This window comes from Neoarius graeffei, chromosome 4, assembly GCF_027579695.1.
Source record: "Neoarius graeffei isolate fNeoGra1 chromosome 4, fNeoGra1.pri, whole genome shotgun sequence".
Lineage (NCBI taxonomy): Eukaryota > Metazoa > Chordata > Actinopteri > Siluriformes > Ariidae > Neoarius > Neoarius graeffei.
In genome coordinates this window covers 105245647-105269459 of record NC_083572.1, presented here as the reverse complement: position 1 = coordinate 105269459, position 23813 = coordinate 105245647, and the positions used below count along the sequence as shown (strand labels likewise).

General features: G+C 39.2%; 1 protein-coding gene across 1 annotated transcript in view; it reads left to right on the top strand.

Moving 5' to 3' along the window:
* col7a1 (collagen, type VII, alpha 1) overlaps positions 1-23813 on the top strand; it is a 519627-nt gene that overhangs the window by 294148 nt on the left and 201666 nt on the right. The window contains exons 54-62 of the mRNA XM_060918496.1: positions 2250-2294; positions 2374-2445; positions 5362-5406; positions 5520-5555; positions 6830-6871; positions 7008-7088; positions 7196-7231; positions 19744-19779; positions 19970-20050. Of these exons, the coding sequence (XP_060774479.1) occupies positions 2250-2294; positions 2374-2445; positions 5362-5406; positions 5520-5555; positions 6830-6871; positions 7008-7088; positions 7196-7231; positions 19744-19779; positions 19970-20050 (474 nt within the window). The remainder of the gene's footprint in view (positions 1-2249; positions 2295-2373; positions 2446-5361; positions 5407-5519; positions 5556-6829; positions 6872-7007; positions 7089-7195; positions 7232-19743; positions 19780-19969; positions 20051-23813) is intronic.

Below are 23813 nucleotides of genomic sequence, written 5' to 3'. Positions count from 1 at the left end.
CAGTGGACTTCAATGGCATTTGGGAGCTATGCGCTTTCAATATCAAAATGCAAGACGATTATTGGACAAATACTGCGAAAATGCCCGCCCACGGACTCCCAGCCTCAGTGGATTTCAATGGCATTTGGGAGCTCTGCGCTTTTCAATATCAAAATGCAAGACGGTTATTGGACAAATACTGCGAAAACGCCCGCCCACGGACTCCCAGCCTCACAGTGGGAGGGACATGGCAGTTTCCACGAGGAGACTGGTGATTGGTGAAAGCGGCTGGATATTTTCTTTGATTGACAGCTCGTTTCAAATATAGACAGGCAGCAGTGAATTTCAGTTCAGTCCCATGCGGATTCGCACGTGCTGTGGTGTATTGTAAGAGATCAGCTTACATTTCGATTTCATTCATTACATACGGTTTCTACCAGCTTTTTTAGTTTGTATATATTTTCATTGTAAATAAAGTGTAAATATAGTGTTGTCAAGTTTGCTATCTTAGTTCCAGAAATTTCATTTATTTGAGTGACTGAACTTGAACTTGAGGGGGCTAGTCAGCTAGCAAGAAAGCTGCACACGGATGCCAAGCGTTGCTGATTTAATTTTGGTGAAGCCATTTGCCAGTCTTCCTTTCGAGGAAAAAATTAAAATTAAAGAGCAGGGTAGACCAACGCCTCAAATTGACTTGGTGAAAAAGGTAGGGAATAATACTCGTTCCTTTCAGCTCTCCTGGTATGAGAAAGTGAATTGGCTAACAGCAAGTGACCCACATCAACAACAGGAAATAGGCTACTTTAGTAATATGTCATGGATGGACCAAAAATATAGAATCTATTTAAAATGTTTATGCTGAGTATATTATATTGGAATATATATTTTTCTGGATATGAATTAAACACCGCTACAATTTGGAAAACATTTTTAAACAAAAACACAGCCGAGAACATTTCACACTACAGACCTGGATTAAAAGTGAAGGGTTATCAAAATTGTCAATAAAACATTTCTCAGTCAAAATAAGTAAAATATAGGGAAAGTGTCATTGAATGAAATGTGTGGCACCCAGCTCTATGTTTGGCTCCCCAAGGTCAGTGCTTGTGCCTATTCCAGAACACTCTGCTGTTACTGCTGAGGTTCCTGACAAAGAGCTGCTTTCAATAATGATCAATTTTTAAACAACATGGCACAATTTTAAAATATAAAATGTTAAAATATACCCCCCCCCAACACCACCATCATGTATATTGGACAGTAGGCTAATGGGCCAAAAGAACCTGTTATTTCACAGTTTGTGACCCTGCCAACAATCAGCCAGATCAGAGGCAAGAGTATGGGCAAAATTGATGTGTTTTTTCTTTTTTCTTTTAAAATCTGGAAATATCGTAACTGACCAGCCTCCCCTGTTTGAAAGACTACCAGCCGCCACTGGTACTGAGGCGTATGTGTGGCATATGATGCGTTGCCATGGCTGGACATGGTGTTTCGTTCTTACCTGTAACGTTGCTACTGTGTACCTGTGGCATATCAAGAAATCATGCCAGTGAAGAAGTCAGGACCCCAGAAGGGCAAGGGTAGAGGGAAGATATCAGCTACATCCACCCAGCCAGTCCCGGACCCACCTTCATCAGACACGTGTCAACTAAAGCGTTTGCATAGCGTAATAGATGTTCAAGCAACGTTCCTGCTGCATAGTGTTTGTTTTTACAGCGTACACGTATGATGCGTATGTGTGACACATCAAAGCTGCTATGTACCGGTATGTGCTACAGATTTTAAAGTGCGGACTTAAAAATACGCCGCACCCTGGCGTACAAGGAGATCATGTTACACATCCTAGAGTATTAGCTACGTAAGCTGGCGATGCTGTGCCTTTCCTTTCTTACTGCCACGTATCCTGATACACCGTACCGTACATACGCAAGGCTGAAACGCCAATGTGTGACACAAGCATAAAGATGATTTCGAAAACCTGAGCATCAGCCAATTTCCTGATAAAATGCACAAATTGTACCTGTAATACTGTATTTGGTGTATTTTTTAAAAGGGAAGTGCTGTCAAGCCAAATATTGACTTTCGTTCCTTTCGTGCTGTCCGATTCTCTTTATTGTTGATTTTTTTTAAATCTATGTTTAATTTTTGAAGGCGTCTGTGTGTTGCAGCATTTCTTGACATGCGCCTCATACTTGTACTCAGTACTGATTTGTCTAGAGAGGTGAGGTTATGAGTGTGTAAATGCTTCCTGCTGTATCGTGTGCTCTCAGGGGGAAACCGGCTTGCCTGGTAAACCAGGAGAACGGGGACTGAGGGTGAGTCCATTCCTCATTTATAGAAGATAAGTTTCTCTGGCACATTTCTAACCTTCTGGCATTTGATGTTTTATTTCAGGGTGTTCCAGGACAAACAGGTCAACCAGGAGAAAAGGGAGACTTCGGTGATCCTGGAGAGCAAGGACGAAATGTAAGAGGCACATACAGTATGCATGAACGCGCAGGCTGTTCTTCTTCTGCTTCATGATGTGCATCGTGAATTAGACTCTCTGTAGACACATCTCTGTTTACATACAATTTAAACCTTTAGTTTTGTACATGTATTGAGGTTTCGTGAAAATGTCAAAGTATTATCATATGCAGTATTATTCTATCCTCATTCACTGGATATGAGCAATCGCACGCTCTGATTGATTGATTGGTTACACTACTAGTAAGATATCAGCTCATATACCGTGAGTAGAGAAAAACAAAATGGCGGAGCGTGTTGCTGAACCAACCGAGGACGAAATAAAAACTCTACTCGAAAACAAAACCCCCAAAAATACAAAAAAGGCAACAAAATATGGAATGAAAGTGTTTGACGGTAAGAACTTATCTTTTTTTTTTCAAAAATTATTATGATTATTGCATTTTTATCCCCCGCTGGCCGAAAGGCCCGAAGGGGGATTATGTTGTGGCGATGTCCGTCCGTCCATCCGCCCGTCCGTCCCGGGAAGGGCGCTCACCTTCTGAAATCAACTCCTCTCACAATTTTTGGAGGAATTTCACCAAACTTGGTAAAAGGCTTTGTTATATGTCAGTAATACGCATATTGTAATTTTGTTCAATTCGGTCGTGTTTTACCAGAGTTACAGCGCTTGATTAACAAAATTATACTTTGACAATTTCATGAAGGTGTTTTCGCCTTCTGACATCATCAACTCCTCTCACAATTTTTGGACGAATTTCTCGAAGCTTGGTAAAAGGCCTTGTTATATGACGGTAATACGCAGATTGCGATTTAATTTCATCTGTGAAAATTTTCCCAGAGTTTTGAACCTTGAGTAAATAACCTGTACGTACTTTGACAATTTCATGAGGGTGTACGTTCTTCTGAAATCAACTCCTCTCACAATTTTTGGAGGAATTTCACCAAACTTGGTAAAAGGCTTTGTTATATGTCAGTAATACGCATTTTGTTCAATTCGGTCGTGTTTTACCAGAGTTACAGCCCTTGATTAACAAAATTATACTTTGACAATTTCATGAAGGTGTTTTCGCCTTCTGACATCAACTCCTCTTACAATTTTTGGACGAATTTCTCGAAGCTTGGTAAAAGTCCTTGTTATATGATGGTAATACGCAGATTGCGATTTAATTTCATCTGTGAAAATTTTCCCAGAGTTTTGACCCTTGAGTAAATAACCTGTACGTACTTTGACAATTTCATGAGGGTGTACATTCTTCTGAAATCAACTCCGCTCACAGTTTTTGGAAGAATTTCACCAAACTTGGCAGGATTCTTTGTTATATGTCGGTAGTACGCATATTGCAATTTCATTAAATTGGGTCACATTTTACCAGAGTTACAGCCCTTGATTAACAAAATTATACTTTGACAATTTCATGAGTGTGTTTTCCTTCTGAAATCAACTCCTCTCACAATTTTTGGAGGAATTTCACCAGACTTGGCAAAAGGCTTTGTTATATGTCGGTAATACGCATATTATAATTTTGTTCAATTCGGTCACATTTTACCAGAGTTACAGCCCTTGATTAACAAAATTATACTTTGACAATTTCATGAAGGTGTGTTTTCCTTCTGACATCATCAACTCCTCTCATAATTTTTGGATGAATTTCTCGAAGCTTGGTAAAAGGCCTTGTTATATGACGGTAATACGCAGATTGCAATTTAATTTCGCTTGTGAAAATTTTCCCAGAGTTTTGACCCTTGATTAAAAAACTTGTACTTTGACAATTTCATGAGGGTGTAAGTTCTTCTGAAATCAACTCCTCTTGCAATTTGTGGAGGAATTTCACCAAACTTGGCAAAAGGCTTTGTTATATGACAGTTATACTCAAATTGAAATTTCATTTAATTTGGGCAAATTTTCCCAGAGTTACGCCCTCGATTATTAACAAATTTGTACTTTGGCAATTTCATCAAGGTGTGGTCGCTGTCTGAAATCAACTTCCCTTACAATTTTTATCCCCCGCTGGCCGAAAGGCCTGAAGAGGGATTATGTCGTGGTGATGTTCATCCGTCTGTCCGTCCCGGGAAGGATACTCACCTTCTGAAATCAACTCCTCTCACAATTTTTGGAGGAATTTCACAAAACTTGGCAGGATTCTTTGTTATATGTCGGTAGTACGCATATTGCAATTTCATTAAATTGTGTCACATTTTACCAGAGTTACAGCCCTTGATTAACAAAATGATACTTTGACAATTTCATGAGTGTGTTTTCCTTCTGACATCATCAACTCCTCTCACAATTTTTGGAGGAATTTCACGAAACTTGACAGGATTCTTTCTTATATGTCGGTAATACACAGGTTGCAATTTCATTAAATTCAGTCGCATTTTATCAGAGTTCTGGCCGAGTTCCCAGCGGGGGAAATTGCGTTCTCAGAGCACTCTTGTTCACAAGTTGCTCCTGTCATTTTCATGGTTTGTTTACATTCTTCATCTTTAAACGTTAAAATTTGTTGAATTTTTTTAGACTGGTTCAAAAGCTCAAAGAAGTTTGAAAATTACAGAACTGAAATTTTCCAGGAAGAATTAAATAAATGTCTAAAGCTATTCTAGACCTCGGCAAGACGGCACTTTCTAATATTTAACTACACGTACCGTATGCAATTTTTCACGTGTCCGCGAAGTGGAAATGATTTTTCCAGATGTTTTGTATAAAGTTTTTATTGATCGAATTTGCAAAAAAAAAATGTTCCGTTTCTCAAAATCCTGTGAATGTGGATAGGATAAAACAATTATTCCATTCAATATCGTCGTACATGGCTTATAGACAACTCAGCGATCAGCTCATGTATGACTCGATTTCGTGAATAACTGTTAATTATCCTGTACAATTTTTGTATTTCTTGGTTTGTGTTTGCCATATAGGGTTCTCCAGGGCCTGTGGGACCACGAGGACAAAAGGGAGATCAGGTAGGAAACCATGCATACGCTTTTTTTTTTTGTTAATCTGTGTACACACATACTGTACATGTGGCACAAACTCACACACAGCAAATGACTGAATGAATGTGTGTTTATTTTAGGGGAACCCAGGTCCCCCAGGGCCCCCTGGAGATGCGGTAAAGCCCATATTTATGTTAATATTATATAATTTTAATACAAAGAATGTACATTTTGATGACTTCAGTGCTTAATGAAGTTCTCATAGGGGGAAAAAGAAAGTACACCCTCCAATTCTGTGCTTTTAGTTAATCGTATGGTCCTCAACAACTTCTGTAAACAAACAAATAAAAAAAAAACCCACTATTGAGGTATTTCACTCACGTGACCAAGTCATGTGACGCTGCTATTTTGGACGGCACGGCTCAAATCAGTTTGAATGCGAGGAAGGCGACAAACGAAAAACATAAAAGAAAAAGGAGCGAGATGCAGAAAACACCTTCACTATCCAGCGACGTAGGGCATTTACAGGGCAAGCAGAGGGAGAGGTATTTGCAAAAATTGAGGTTAGCAGGCTTAGAGAACGACGTTTACCTGCTTCCACCAGGATTGTTCACTGACAGCTAAGATGTGTTCACATTTTCATTTACTTTCGGTCCTCAGGATAAACAAAATGTTATTAAATGTCATTGAAATAACTTCTTAGTCTGTTGAGACATGGCCCATTATAAGTTTTTCCTTTACTGTATTTACTAGTTTACTGAGCGCGCTCCGGGGCCGGCTGGCCGGCTAGCGCTCCGGGGCCGGCTGGCGCTCCGGGGCTAGCTAGCGCTCCGGGGCCGGCTGGCTAGCGCTCCGGGGCTGGCTGGCTAGCGCTCCGGGGCCGGCTGGCTAGCGCTCCGGGGCCGGCTGGCTGGCTAGCTAGCACTCCGGGGCTGGCTGGCTCAGTAAACTAGTAAATCCAGTAAAGGAAAAACTTGAGACTGAAAGGTTTTAACAGTCATCCAAATGACTGAACGTAAACATTGCTACAGTAACATACCAGCTACTGTTGTTGACATTAGCTAGCTTGCCGTCCAAAATGGCGGACACCGGGGCGTCACGTGACCCTGTGACGTCAGGTGAAATACCTCAATAGATTTCAATATGTTGTCATTTTTTTCCCAGAAAGTAAACCAACATTAAGAAACTCAGGTGGGGGGAAAAATAAGTACACCCCATAATTCAGTAACATGTCGAACCACCTTTAGTAACAGTTACAGTACTTTCTTTTTCCTAGGACTGTAATTAGATTTTCTTCAAATTTAGCATTTCAGTTTATATGTTTAAGGCCCCCCCTCGACTCCGTAACCATTAATGTAATAAATACCCATTTGCACATTTATTATATTGTCCTGTTAGTGATATTCATGTTTTATTCTTTTATTTAGCTGCACTTTTATTTGTATTTCAGGGAGAAGGACACGCTCTTCTCAAGGGAGACAGAGGAGAAAAGGCACAGTAGAGCTTCCATGTTTCCATGCACACCTCCCTACACACACGCGTGCAATTTCTATTTTCTTCAGCACATTGTATTAATTTCCAAGTCCTGTACTGCTGATTTGTTAGCTGGTGTTTCTCTGTTGGCACAGGGAGAACCCGGTGACCCCGGGGAACACGGTAGTAAAGGTCAACAAGGACAACCAGGAATACCAGGCACTCCAGGATTACGGGTAAAGACAGCACTAAGTTCACTCTACACGTTCATACTTTATTTTTACATTTTTTAAAATTTTATTTAACTTTTCAGTTGATTGTAAACTATGTTTTGTAATTTCAGGGTGCTGAGGGTCAGCGTGGACCAGTAGGAGCCAGAGTAAGTTAGTTACCAAGTGTAGTTAACTGCTTTTAGAGCTGTTTGACAATCGGGGAAACTTTACAGGTCCACAACAGTCCAAAAAAAAATCAATCTCAGATTTTTGTGTTTCTCTGCTGCCCAAAATGACCTTTTGAGATGGAAATGAATGAGGCAGAGCTATGGACCCTTTTCACGTGACGTCATGACAAACGCGGCCGCCATTTTGGAGATGTACTACCAGTAGTTTACCACAGCCAACATTGAGGAACGGCAGCAAAGAAAGTGTTTATTTTCAGCAAGACTTCCATCATGCCACTATATTGTTGTGCACCTGGATGTAGTAACCATCAACAAACAAGGCAAGGGTTATCATTTTATCGGATCCCGGTAGATGCTGACCGACGGAGAAGATGGATAGCGGCATACCAACGCTTGTGTAGTGACCACTTTGTTGGAGGTAAGATGAATAAAATTAGCCAGAAAAGGCATTACATTGCTGTTAACATTCCATTCTAGTTTAGTGTAATTATGATCTGGCAGCTATTTACACCGGATCCAGTGTAAATAGCTGCCGGAGCCAACGTCCGAGGTTCCGGAGCGCGCTAGCTCGCGGCCGGCCGGAGCGCGCTCCGGCAAGCTCGGACGTTGGCTCCGGCAGCTATTTACACTGGATCCGGTGTAAATAGCTGCCAGATCATAATTACAGTAAACTAGTAAATACAGTTTTCTGCATCTCACTCCTTTTTCTTTTATGTTTGTCGCCTTCCTCGCATTCAAACCGATTCGAGCCGAAGTCCACTACATGTCCAAAATGGCGGTTGCGTTTACAAAGGTCACGTGACTGAAAAGGGTCTATAGGTCATATACTGGGCAAGGTACTTAGTTGTGCTGAGAAGAAGTGTATAGTGTATTTCTAAAACTGACCACTTTGAAGTGGGGACGATCCTTGCGGTTTTCCGGAGAGGACACTTTTTGACTCAAATCACATTTGCTCTGCTGCAAATCAAAAGCGTCTCACATCTGTTTCAAGTCCTGTTTATTTTCTCTTTATCCCCCGCTGGCTGAAAGGCCTGAAGGAGGATTAATGTCGTGGCGATGTCCGTCCGTCCCGGGAAGGGTACTCAGCCTCTGAAATCAACTCCTCTCACAATTTTTGGAAGAATTTCACAAAACTTGGCAGGATTCTTTGTTATATGTCGGTAGTACGCATATTGCAATTTCATTAAATTGGGTCACATTTTACCAGAGTTACAGCCCTTGATTAACAAAATTATACTTTGACAATTTCATGAGTGTGTTTTCCTTCTGACATCAACTCCTCTCACAATTTTTGGAGGAATTTCACCAAACTTGGCAAAAGACTTTGTTATATGTCAGTAATACGCATATTGTAATTTTGTTCAATTCGGTCACATTTTACCAGAGTTACAGCGCTTCATTAACAAAATTATACTTTGACAATTTCATGAAGGTGTGTTTTCCTTCTGACATCATCAACTCCTCTCACAATTTTTGGAGGAATTTCTTGAAGTTTGGTAAAAGGCCTTGTTATATGACGGTAATACGCAGATTGTGATTTAATTTCATTTGTGAACATTTTCCCAGAGTTTTGACCCTTGATTAAATAACTTGTACTTTGACAATTTCATGAGGGTGTACTGTACATTCTTCTGAAATCAACTCCGCTCACAATTTGTGGAGGAATTTCAACAAACTTGGCAAAAGGCTTTGTTATATGACAGTTATACGCAGATTGAAATTTCGTTTAATTTGGGCAAATTTTCCCAGAGTTACGCCATTGACTCTTAAACTTGTACTTTGGCAATTTCATCAAGGTGTGCTTGCTTTCTGAAATCAACTTCCCTTACAATTTTCCCTTACAATTTTTATCTCCCGCTGGCCGAAAGGCCCGAAGGGGGATTATGTCGTGATGTCCGTCCGTCACCTTCTGAAATCAACTCCTCTCACAATTTTTGGAGGAATTTCACAAAACTTGACAGGATTCTTTGTTATATGTCGGTAATACGCAGATTGCAATTTCGGTCAGTTCAGTCACATTTTATTATGGCATAGTTGCCAGCAGGGGATATCATGCTCTCAGAGCACTCTTGTGTTTTTTTTTTTAAACTGTGCAACAACAGAGCATGCATTCTGCTTCAGAAGAGACAAATGTTTTCTTAAGAAATCATTTACAACCTCATCATATGGTGAGTGATTTCCAGAGAGGACATTTTTGACGGATTAAGGATCCTGTGAGAGGCATTGAGTTTACAAAAAAGTGTAACTTCCACTTAAATATCTTTCTATTGTGAATGAAAGTAAGAAGGTGTAATAAGTTTGGAGTGGAAGAACTCGAGCGTCCTGCACAGAGCCCTGACTGAACTCAACCCCACCTCCTCACATGGCATCAGGACCTGATCTGACTAATGCTCCTGTAGCTGAATGCAACAATGAGTGTAATGAACAAGCCTCTTTTGGAAAGACAGTGCGTATTAGTCAATTTTAAGCAGGGCTTTGAACCAGAATTTTTTTCCTATTGGTTCGTTCCGAACAGAAACGGAATTTTAACGTTTCCAGTTTTGGGTTCCACCATTAAATAGACGTTCCCGAACCGGTTAGAACAAAAAAATTTTGTTCCCGGAACGGTTAATTACGTTCCCTGTCAGCTGTTTAACAAATGGCTATAAAATTATGTCTCTGTCTCATCCAGCTTAAGCCAAATGTAGGCTAATTCTATTACAACCTTCATTAAATAAGACAAGAAATAATTCAAAACAATTATTATTTCAAATGTTGGCGATTTGGATTCTCAGTATGTCTTCCCATCTACACAAACAGAAAAAGTGCCAAAAATGAAAGAGAATTCGTTTAGTGTGTTACCAAAGGCTAGTCAGGCCCTATGCATTGATAGGCTAACAGAGGTTAACGTCATTTAATGTTCGCAAGCCTCTCATTCACGTGGACAAATATATTGATATAGTGTTTGAAATTGACGTTTTTGAATAACGATAGACTGCAATATTTACCTTTTATTTAAGATGTGGAGACGTGATAGTAGTCCACCCTCCCGCTCTCTCCATTCAGTCAGCGAACGTCACACAGGAAGTGAACCCCAGCGGGTCATAGAAACTTGCGCAGGCTACGGAAACTTTGAGGAACGAAATAAAAACCGGTATTAACCGGTTACCATTATTTTTAATAAGCGTTTCTGTTCCGGAACATAAAAAATAATAAAGTTTCTGGTTTCGTTTCTGTTCCATGTGAAATAGAAAAAGTTCCCGGTTTTCGTTTTCGTTCCTTGAACCGGTTCAAAGCCCTGATTTTAACCTGCAACATAAGTTGTGAATTTATTCATCTGCGAAGTCATGAACACAAATAAAATATCTAAAGTACACACATGCTAGAAGGAGAAAATCCAATCAAATGTGTCACTCCTACGTCCGTAATAGCACCTGTAACTAGTGGTGTGTCATTCACGAATGAACCGTTCTTTTTGAACGAGTCTTCGAAGTGAACGACTAGAACTAGTTCGCGCTGCCTCTCGTTCTCGGTCGTTCGCGAATCAGCAGTCTCTGCTCGCTGGCAGCAGGGCGGTCGCTGAATCTCGGTCGTTGGCGAATCAGCAGGATCTGTTCAGTAGCAGAAGGGCGTCCAACTTGCATTTTGATCTGTGCAGAGCAGCGCCACTTTACTTCTTTAAGGGCTATCTGAGCCCTATTATCAGAGCGTTGACACATGCCAGGTCTTTAGTTTACAATTTAGAGGTCTCACTCAGCAATACATTTCAGTTCACAGCGAACGAGCTCAGCAGTTTGCGAACGAACGAACAGCCAGCAGCCAGCCTGCCTGCTGCCATACTGGGCTGGGCGCATAGCAACGGTTTCCATGACTGTGATAAACAATGAAGAACGTGGCTCTGGAGATCGCGGCATACTGTGTTTGTTTTTTTAATGTTAATGCAATTTGTAATAAAGTGGTTTGTTCTTTGTAATGAGCGTTGCTGTTGAATATGAGCAAAATGGGTGTTACTTAATGGGTTTAAAGGAGGTCTCTTGCTCGAACAGCTGGAAAAGGTCTCGCTAGACATGACGTCAATCGAATGTTCGTGCATAACAACCGTTTCCATGTCCATGACCAGGCCAAACAATGAATGATCATGAATGCAGCAGAGAGACATCGCAGGCTACTGTTCGCTGAATACGATGACTTGTAAAGTTATTTATTCTCTGAAATGAGTGTTGCTGTTAAATAAGCAATTTTTTTTTTTTTTTTTGCTTAATGGGTTTGAGAGAACAACTGCATAGCCGGCAGACCATGGCTCTACTAAAATAAATATAATAAATATAAAAACAGCTTTATTCTCATCTACATTTAATTAACTTTCAGAGCTTTGTTTATGTAGTCTTTTTCAGATAATGCTAGGATAATGTTTTTCTTCCATCTTTTTCTCAAGCACATTGTAATGTATGAAAATCTATTGTGGATGGCACCTCTGCCGCCTCTCGTTCACTCAAGATGAACTAAACTTCGGACGACAGCCATTGTTGTGCCGCTTTGGTGTGACGTCATCAAAATGAACGAGTGAACGAACTGAACGAACGAATTTCTTTGCTGAACTGACCGACATGAACGAACTGGCGGAAATGAATCGCCATGTCCCACCAATACCTGTAACCCATACAGCATGCTGTGAAATGTATTGTTTTGAGGTGATTTAGCCAAACAGGGTCAAAATTGACCTAAAAATATGAATGATGTAACTGATTTTTGAAGATAATAGGAGGGCTTGGAGGCTAAGAACACCAATCTAGCACCCTTGAAGGAAGAGTGTAAATGACCAGAAATACGGTATTAGGAAAAAAAAAAGTTTAGATTTAACTTGAGGGACTTCAGATTTTGTTCCTTAAAAGGGTTCACTAAAAAGTGGAACCCTTTAAAAAAGCTAAGAACCCTTCAATTTTTTTGAAGGAATATATATATATTTTTTTAATCCCCCACCATGAAGTTCGCAGGGGGATATAGGAATGGAGTCTGTCCTTCCGTCTGTCCGCTTCAGTCTGGACAAGTTTTCTCAGAAACAACATAAGCTACAGTGGTGCTTGAAAGTTTGTGAACCCTTTAGAATTTTCTATATTTCTGCATAAATATGACCTAAAACATCATCAGATTTTCACACAAGTCCTAAAAGTAGATAAAGAGAACCCAGTTAAACAAATGAGACAAAAATATTATACTTGGTCATTTATTTATTGAGGAAAATGATCCAATATTACGTACCTGTGAGGGGCAAAAGTATGTGAACCTTTGCTTTCGGTATCTGGTGTGATCCTCTTGTGCAGCAATAACTGCAACTAAACGTTTGCGGTAACTGTTGATCAGTCCTACACACCGGCTTGGAGGAATTTTAGCCCGTTCCTCCGTACAGAACAGCTTCAACTCTGGGATGTTGGTGGGTTTCCTCACATGAACTGCTCGCTTCAGGTCCTTCCACAACATTTCCATTGGATTAAGGTCAGGACTTTGACTTGGCCATTCTAAAACATTAACTTTATTCTTCTTTAACCATTCTTTGGTAGAACGACTTGTGTGCTTAGGATCGTTGTCTTGCTGCATGACCCAACTTCTCTTAAGATTCAGTTCATGGACAGACATCCTGACATTTTCCTTTAGAATTCACTGGTATAATTCAGAATTAATTGTTCCATCAACAATGGCAAGCCGTCCTGGCCCAGATACAGTAAAATAGGCCCAAACCATGATACTACCACCACCATGTTTCACAGATGGGATAAGGTTCTTATGTTGGAATGCAGTGTTTTCCTTTCTCCAAACATAACACTTTTCATTTAAACCAGAAAGTTTTTTGGTCTCATCCGTCCACAAAACATTTTTCCAATAGCCTTCTGGCTTGTCCATATGATCTTTAGCAAACTGCAGACGAGCAGCAATGCTCTTTTTGGAGGGCAATGGCTTTCTCCTTGCAAAGTGATCTTTGTTGGTCGACCACTCCTGGGGATGGGAACAATGGTGTTGAATTTAAATAAAACAGGGTGCCCACTCACACCTGATTGTCATCCCATTAGTTGAAAACACCTGACTCTAATTTCACCTTCAAATTAACTGCTAATCCTAGAGGGTCACATACTTTTGCCACTCACAGATTTGTAATATTGGATCATTTTCCTCAATAAATAAATGACCGAGTATAATATTTTTGTCTCATTTGTTTAACTGGGTTCTGTTTATCTACTTTTAGGACTTGTGTGAAAATCTGATGATGCTTTAGGTCATATTTATGCAGAAATATAGGAAATTCTAAAGGGTTCACAAACTTTCAAGCACCACTGTACATCAGTGAAACTTTGCGTGCTCATATTACTATTCGTGATCGAAGGTGAGTTTGAAAATTATTCATGAGAAATTATTATTTTCAGAGTTATGGCCCTTGATTTTCGTTATTGGACTTTGTACAAGTGGACTCAATCTGGACAAGTTTTCTCAGAAACTACGTAAGCTACATCAATGAAACTTTGCGTGCTCGTACTACTGAAAAAAGCTGGGTCGTGTTTAATGAAGGTGTCCTAGCACTTACCACATCATAAGTTAATGTTAAAGCAATGGGCTTATAAGGGCGTAAATGTCAACTTTATTGTCAAATATGCTATACATGCTCGACATACAGCACAGATGAAATTTCAGTCCTCTCTGACCCACAATGCAAACAGGCAATGCAATAAATAAAAATCGAATAATTGAAAAAAACAAACAATATAAACAGTATAAACACTCTAGATAAGAACTAGACATAGACTAAACACTCAGACAAACAATATAAACAGTATAAATAAACAGTATAAGCACTAGATAAGAACTAGACATAGAGTAAACATTCAAACAATGTAAACAGTATAAATAAACAGTATAAACACTAGATAAGAACAAGACATAGACTAAACATTCAAACAATGTAAACAGTATAAATAAACAGTATAAACACTAGATAAGAACTAGACGAACACTCAGACAATATAGACAGTGTAAACACTAGATAAGAACTACACATAGACTAAACACTCAAACAATATAAACAGTATAAATAAACAGTATAAACACTAGATAAGAACTAGACGAACACTCAGACAATATAGACAGTGTAAACACTAGATAAGAACTACACATAGACTAAACACTCAAACAATATAAACAGTATAAATAAACAGTATAAACACTAGATAAGAACTAGACATAGACTAAACACTCAAACAAATAAACAGTATAAATAAACAGTATAAACACTAGATAAGAACAAGACAGACTAAACACTCAAACAGACAATATAAACACTAGATAAGAACTAGACATAGACTAAACACTCAGACAATATAAACAGTGTAAACACTAGATAAGAACTACACACAGACTAAACACTCAGACAGACAATATAAACAGTATAAATAAACAGTATAAACACTAGATAAGAATTAGACATAGACTAAACACTCAAACAAATACAGTATAAATAAACAGTATAAGCACTAGATAAGAACAAGACAGACTAAACACTCAAACAGACAATATAAACACTATAAACAAACAGTATAAACACTAGATAAGAACAAGACAGACTAAACACTCAGACAATATAAACACTATAAACAAACAGTATAAACACTAGATAAGAACAAGACATAGACTAAACACTCAAACAAATACAGTATAAATAAACAGTATAAACACTAGATAAGAGCAAGACAGACTAAACACTCAGACAATATAAACACTAGATAAGAACTAGACATAGACTAAACATTCAAACAATGTAAACAGTATAAATACAGTATAAACACTAGATAAGAACTAGACAAACACTCAGACAATATAGACAGTGTAAACACTAGATAAGAACTACACATAGACGAAACACTCAAACAATATAAACAGTATAAATAAACAGTATAAACACTAGATAAGAACTAGACATAGACTAAACACTCAAACAAATAAACAGTATAAATAAACAGTATAAACACTAAATAAGAACAAGACAGACTAAACACTCAAACAGACAATATAAACACTAGATAAGAACTAGACATAGACTAAACACTCAGACAATATAAACAGTGTAAACACTAGATAAGAACTAGACATAGACTAAACACTCAGACAATATAAACAGTGTAAACACTAGATAAGAACTAGACATAGACTAAACACTCAGACAATATAAACAGTGTAAACACTAGATAAGAACTAGACATAGACTAAACACTCAGACAATATAAACAGTGTAAACACTAGATAAGAACTACACACAGACTAAACACTCAGACGATATAAACAGTATAAATAAACAGTATAAACACTAGTCTGTCTTGTTCTTATCTAGTGTTTATACTGTTTATTTATACTGTTTATATTGTTTGAGTGTTTAGTCTATGTCTAGTTCATATCTAGAGTGTTTATACTGTTTATATTGTCTGTTTGAGTGTTTAGTCTATGTCTTGTTCTTATCTAAACACTCAGACAATATAAACAGTGTAAACACTAGATAAGAACTACACACAGACTAAACACTCAGACAATATAAACAGTATAAACACTCTAGATATGAACTAGACGTAGACCAAACACACACACACACACACATATATATATATATACACACACACACGCGCGCACACACACACACACACACACACACAGACACACACACACACACATAAATTGGTTCAAATCACCAAACAGTCAAGGGCACTTGAGGTCTAGCAGGTAAACATGAAATAAGCAGTATAAACAAACTAGCAGCTGTTAAGATGAGGTAATGCGGAATAGTGCAAATGAGCGAGGTAAATTGGTTCCTGAAAGCCAAATAAAACCAAAAAATAAACGATGTTTGCTGATCACAGCAAGTGCCCTGATATGCCCAAAGTAAAATGCAGTTTGTGCTAAAAAAAAAAAAGTAATTCCAAATTTAACCAGTAAAATCTAAGTGTAATAATTAAAGTAGAATTAAATGAAATGACCACAAGGTCAAAACTGAGCTGCATTTGACTCTTAAACATATTTATAAGAGCTTATAAGAGACATTAGTGCTGTAGGTCAGGCTGTAAGTGTGTCCCTGTACAATGAACTACAAGAAATTCCAGTGTGTATATATAAATATACTGAACCGAGTTGCACGAATTAGTTGTTGTTATTCAAAAAGACAACCATGATTGTGAAACAGCCCTTAAAGCCTTTGCTGCATGACAAACAAATTTCATCTTCAGGCTATTTTTTTTTTTAAATCCATAGTTGCCCAACAGACAGCTGGGTTCTCATTCATCTCATCTCATTATCTGTAGCCGCTTTATCCTGTTCTACAGGGTCGCAGGCAAGCTGGAGCCTATCCCAGCTGACTACGGGCGAAAGGCGGGGTACACCCTGGACAAGTCGCCAGGTCATCACAGGGCTGACACATAGACACAGACAACCATTCACACTCACATTCACACCTACGCTCAATTTAGAGTCACCAGTTAACCTAACCTGCATGTCTTTGGACTGTGGGGGAAACCGGAGCACCCGGAGGAAACCCACGCGGACACGGGGAGAACATGCAAACTCCGCACAGAAAGGCCCTCGCCGGCCACGGGGCTCGAACCTGGACCTTCTTGCCGTGAGGTGACAGCACTAACCACTACACCACCGTGCCGCCCCGAAAGTAAACCTGACACTTAAAAAAAAAAATGTGCTGGAAATAAGTTTTCATTTTGATTGAAGTAATCTTAACCTAATGCGCTTCATGCTGACACAGCACTCATCAATGGTGTAACTACAGCATGTGCTACTCGTTCATAAATCCACTGACTGTTTTTAATATCAGAATTAATTAGCGTATACAGACTAGATCACTCAGAGAGTACAGACTGCCAAGGACTCTTTTCTGATGTACAAATCTGCAACCACAACCACTTTATACGGTATGTCTGGATACATTTCCAAAACTATTAGAATTATGTGCGTACATGTGTATCCCAGAGGATTACAGGTACCCATGAAAGTGGATTGTGATACGGAGACATTGTATTTCTACATTTCAGGGGCGTCACTAGGAATTAAGCTTTACTGGGGCACTGCCTCTCTCACCCTCCTCCTCATCGGTCACTGTTTCCCTGCCCCTGTCTCTGCTTTGTTAGAAGAATTGTCTGATATGCATCTGGAAAAGTAATTTAATATAATTTAATTCGATGTAGTTTAATGGGTTTGTTAGAATATGGTTTGCTTACAACCCCGATTCCAAAAAAGTTGGGACAAAGTACAAAGTGTAAATAAAAACGGAATGCAATGATGTGGAAGTTTCAAAATTCCATATTATTCAGAATAGAACATAGATGACGTATCAAATGTTTAAACTGAGAAAATGTATCATTTAAAGAGAAAAATTAGGTAATTTTAAATTTCATGACAACAACACATCTCAAAAAAGTTGGGACAAGGCCATGTTTCCCACTGTGAGACATCCCCTTTTCTCTTTACAACAGTCTGTAAACGTCTGGGGACTGAGGAGACAAGTTGCTCAAGTTTAGGGATAGGAATGTTAACCCATTCTTGTCTAATGTAGGATTCTAGTTGCTCAACTGTCTTAGGTCTTTTTTGTCGTATCTTCCGTTTTATGATGCGCCAAATGTTTTCTATGGGTGAAAGATCTGGACTGCAGGCTGGCCAGTTCAGTACCCGGACCCTTCTTCTACGCAGCCATGATGCTGTAATTGATGCAGTATGTGGTTTGGCATTGTCATGTTGGAAAATGCAAGGTCTTTCCTGAAAGAGACGTCGTCTGGATGGGAGCATATGTTGCTCTAGAACCTGGATATACCTTTCAGCATTGATGGTGTCTTTCCAGATGTGTAAGCTGCCCATGCCACACGCACTAATGCAACCCCATACCATCAGAGATGCAGGCTTCTGAACTGAGCGCTGATAACAACTTGGGTCGTCCTTCTCCTCTTTAGTCCGAATGACACGGCGTCCCTGATTTCCATAAAGAACTTCAAATTTTGATTCGTCTGACCACAGAACAGTTTTCCACTTTGCCACAGTCCATTTTAAATGAGCCTTGGCCCAGAGAAGACGTCTGCGCTTCTGGATCATGTTTAGATACGGCTTCTACTTTGAACCATAGAGTTTTAGCTGGCAACGGCGGATGGCACGGTGAATTGTGTTCACAGATAATGTTCTCTGGAAATATTCCTGAGCCCATTTTGTGATTTCCAATACAGAAGCATGCCTGTATGTGATGCAGTGCCGTCTAAGGGCCCGAAGATCACGTGCACCCAGTATGGTTTTCCGGCCTTGACCCTTACGCACAGAGATTCTTCCAGATTCTCTGAATCTTTTGATGATATTATGCACTATAGATGATGATATGTTCAAACTCTTTGCAATTTTACACTGTCGAACTCCTTTCTGATATTGCGCCACTATTTGTCGGCGCAGAATTAGGGGGATTGGTGATCCTCTTCTCATCTTTACTTCTGAGAGCTGCTGCCACTCCAAGATGCTCTTTTTATACCCAGTCATGTTAATGACCTATTGCCAATTGACCTAATGAGTTGCAATTTGGTCCTCCAGCTGTTCCTTTTTTGTACCTTTAACTTTTCCAGCCTCTTATTGCCCCTGTCCCAACTTTTTTGAGATGTGTTGCTGTCATGAAATTTCAAATGAGCCAATATTTGGCATGAAATTTCAAAATGTCTCACTTTCAACATTTGATTTGTTGTCTATGTTCTACTGTGAATACAATATCAGTTTTTGAGATTTGTAAGTTATTGCATTCTGTTTTTATTTACAATTTGTACTTTGTCCCAACTTTTTTGGAATCAGGGTTGAAGTTTTGTTGCAAAAACTTCGCGCTACCTTAACTCATCCAGAGCCCGTTCTCTGACTCATCCAAAGAGTAGACTCATCTCTCCAGTAGGCTAAATGGACTCATGGCACGCCGCACACACGCTGTGTTTACAGTGAGAATCTCCTAGACCAATCAGAAAATTAGTTAGAAAGAAGAGGCGATAGAAGTTTGAAACACACTCTGTCCTACAACTTACAGTAGATAAATGATCTGCCAAAGAAACTAGTTTGTTATAAAAATCTTTCAACATTTTCTTACTGGGGCACGTGCTCCAGTAAAAAAGGCCTAGTGACGCCCCTGCTACATTTGGCTCTGTTTTGTCACTACTGAACTTTACTGTATTTGAAGATGTATGGTATTGTTGAGGGCAGATGGTCCACCAAGGCCAAATGCCATGTCTTGCAATGTTATGGAAAGTGAAATTAAATTCGTGGATCCGATCCGTGACTCGGATCTGCTCCAAATTGTAACGGGTTCTTTCTTGGCCCATGACGCACCATTCCACCAACTTTCATGGATATCCGTTTGGTAGGTTTTGCACAGTCCTGCTTACAGTCAGACAAACGGCATTGAAAACATAACCTTCTCGGCAGCAGTATAACAAATGATAACTCTAATGTCTTTTATTTTTCTGTAGGGAGATCCAGGAGAGAGAGGAAGTCCAGGAGAGAAGGTAAGATACATTTCTTTTGTTGTTGTAGAAATTCAATTTCAGGGTTGATATATTTGGCTGCTTATTTGGTAATGTGTCTGAAACCTGCTGCACAGTGTATTACCTTTAAAATATTTAAGCAGCTTTACATCGAGATGATTTGTACCATCTGTTTTTATTGTGTGTGTGTGTATACACACTCAACTCTCAGGGAGAAAGAGGAGCTGCTGGAACAGACGGACGTCCTGGTCAGGATGGGAAACCTGGGCCGCCTGGACCCCTCGGGTTAAGGGTCAGACCACAAACTTGCAACTAAAATTTGAAATAAACTAAAAAATTGTATGTTTTATTTCTCAATTTTTGACACCTTGCTACGGCAATACAGAGACATTTTTCCACATCATTCTCTGACCATATCTAAAATTCACCTGGAAGAAAAGCCAATTAAGAGGAAAGGCTGCAGGGCGTGAAACAGATATTTGTTTCTAATAACAGAGATCTGGATAAAAAAAAGAGGCACAAACCAAGGTTTAATGGTCAAATTCTGCTTTATCTCTCTGCCTGTTAGCTATTTATTGTTAGCGATATTGGCACATGTGTATCTAGTGTGCATTAGGATAATTGATGATAATGTGTGTAGTCATGCAGCTTTTAAAGACGCAACTAAATTTAATACTATAGAGCAGGGAGGAGTTTTATTCTTCACAAGGAAGTAGATGGATTGAACATCTGAATAATACACTCACCGGCCACTTTAACAGGAACTTGTTCTTGATTCGAAGATCCCTGTTCTTGGCTGCAGGACTGGAACCCAATGTGCTCTTCTGTTGTTGCATGCTGAGATGCTTTTCTGCTCACCACGGTTGTAAAGAGTGATTATATGAGTTGCTATATCCTTCCTGGCAGCTCGAATCAATCCAGCCATTTTCCTCTGACCTCTCTTATCAACAAGGCGTTTGTTTCCAACCCAGTGTTGTAGTCGAGTCATTAAACCTCAAGTCCAATTCCAGTCTCAAGTCCCCAGTAATGATTTTCATTACAGACAATTTCGAATCGAGTCCGAGAACAAGACTCCACCTGCACCATTTGACGGTGGCTGTTGCTGCCTTTATTTGAATTTGAATTTTGAATTGATTTATTTTTTTCGAACATGTATAAAAAAATGTATGTAACTATTTGTACATACAAAAGAAAGAACACGAGAAAGTGACAAAACAAATTAATAAATAAAATACATAAAAAGCTAAGACATTACAATACACCGCAGATTGTTCGAAAAAGGAGTGGGAAGAAGTACAATACTTTTTTTTAATTTCCCACCCCTTTTTAAATACCCTGAAATCCAAACTTCATTAATACACCTATAAAAATGTATACCATATATACACTTCATGAATATCTTTATAATTATAAAAATAAATAAATATATACTACACACCATATATATACACACTTCATAAATATCTATATAAATATATAATTACAAAAAAAAATTTATATATATATATATATATATATATATATATATATATATATACACTTCATAAATATCTATATAAATATATAATTACAAAAAAAAAAAATATATATATATATATATATATATATATATATATATATATATATATACCATATATACACTTTATAAATATCTATATAAATATATAATTACAAAAATAAATATCTACTACATACCTATCCCTGTAAATATGAATATATAAAATATCCCCATAAATAAATATATACCATATACTAAGTTAGTTCTAATATAACAATCAACCCTATTCTATTTATCACTCATCATCCTCCGTTGACATACTTCCTCTTCTATATACTTGTTTAAAAATATTTTTGTACCTTTTTTTAAACAGATTTATATTTGCACTTTGTTTTATTTCTGTCTCCAGTCTGTTCCATAAAGTCACCCCACAGCTCGATACGCACATGCTTTTCATATTTGTTCGAACCTTTGGTTTTTTAAAATTTAGGTCTCCCCTTAGATTATATGTGAAAGCATCTCTGCTACTGTGTTGGACTAATGTTCCTGCTCAACTGCCCCATTTTATTTAACAGGCTCCAGATAAAAAGCTTGTTCATCGCTCAGCAAGCCCCGCCCACTATAAACAGGGCAAATAACATGAGAGAGGGTTAGGGGTCATCCATAATTTTCATCATTATCACGAGCGTACAAACCGTACGCGGGGGGGAAGGGGTTAATGACCAGGCGTACACTTTTTAAAAATGAAAAAATGATGATCCATCAATGTGCGAATCGGCGGCCGCCATGTAAAAAATTTCGCGCCACATCGGTGTTGTCAGCTAGCTCTACACGCTTTCTTTCTTCAATACAACAACAATGGCTGACCCAGATTTTGACCGCATTTACAAATTTGTGAATAGCAGAAATACCGCTATTCACAAGACTCCTTCAAACAAATATGAGCAGTTTTTAAACGTTTATTGTTTCCTGCATTCATCTGAGAAGCGGCAGGAGGCAGTTAGGGCAGGACAGGCTGCTTGGAAAGAATCAAAAACGAACGTTTCAAAGCAAGTTGAGCTGTGCCGGCAAGCGATCGTCCGGATGGAAAAAATCAAGTCGACTTTTACAATTCGGGATTATTTCTCTCGTAAAATAAGTACATAGGATATCATATGGGTATTTTGTACTTGCGTCAGCAGTCAGTTGAATTTTATACAGTCAGTCTTCTTTTCTTCCATTTCAGAATGAAAGTCCTGCACGACCAGCCCCAGCTCCAAAATATGTCTCATCTCATTCATCTCATTATCTCTAGCCACTTTATCCTGTTCTACAGGGTCGCAGGCAAGCTGGAGCCTATCCCAGCTGACTACGGGCGAAAGGCGGGGTACACCCTGGACAAGTCGCCAGGTCATCACAGGGCTGACACATAGACACAGACAACCATTCACACTCACATTCACACCTACGCTCAATTTAGAGTCACCAGTTAACCTAACCTGCATGTCTTTGGACTGTGGGGGAAACCGGAGCACCCGGAGGAAACCCACGCGGACACGGGAAGAACATGCAAATTCTGCACAGAAAGGCCCTCGCCGGCCACGGGGCTCGAACCCGGACCTTCTTATTGTGAGGCGACAGCGCTAACCACTACACCACCGTGCCGCCCCCTCCAAAATATGTTTTATTCTTTATTTTCAACATTTAATCTGGGGGCAAAAACAGTGACTCTCTTTTAAGGGGAGCTGTTTCCTTTGGGTTCCTCATGAACAATGGATTTCCCCTTGTTCATGAGGAGCCAAAAGGCAACAGCTCCCCTTAAAAAGACAGTCCCTAATTTTCAAAAATGAATCGCCTGCTTTCTATGAAAACTTCTGGACCCGTCTTGTGTCTTCTTTTCTTGTCTTGTGAATCTTTGTATTGTCCTGTCATCCGATTTTAATAAAAAGTAATACAAGACATGGTTTTATTTTGAATTCCTATTCCACGTAGATCCATCATCATTTTTTGTCCGCTAATGTACACTTTCTTTTGGGGGGAGGGGGGTTGCTCAAAAGTCTACTCTTTGTAGACTCATGATAATGATGAAAATTATGGATGACCCCTTAACACTAGCTAGTTCATCGCTCAGTAAGCCCCGCCCACTGTCTAGATTTAGATTTATTAGCTTTGCCATAGCAAGATCTATATACAGTATGTACATACATTATGGCTGGGAAACCACTACAGCTTGCACCAATTACAGTGGCCCCATTGTACCGAACCTGCATGTCTTTAGACTGTGGGGGAAACCAGAGCACCCGGAGGAAACCCACGCAGACACAGGGAGAACATGCAAACTCCGCACAGAAAGGCCCCCGTTGGCTGCGAGGTTCAAACCTGGAACCTTCTTGCTGTGAGGCGACAGTGATAACCACTACACCACCGTGCCGCCCTCTCAACAGGGCAATGGACATAGCGTGTCACGTCCTTCTCTGGGTGGAGTCTCACCAAATGATTAAAGTTCGAGGTCGTCCCTGTTGTCTCCTCGATAGTTCTACACATGGAACACATACGGTACCGTAGCAGTGCATTTTTT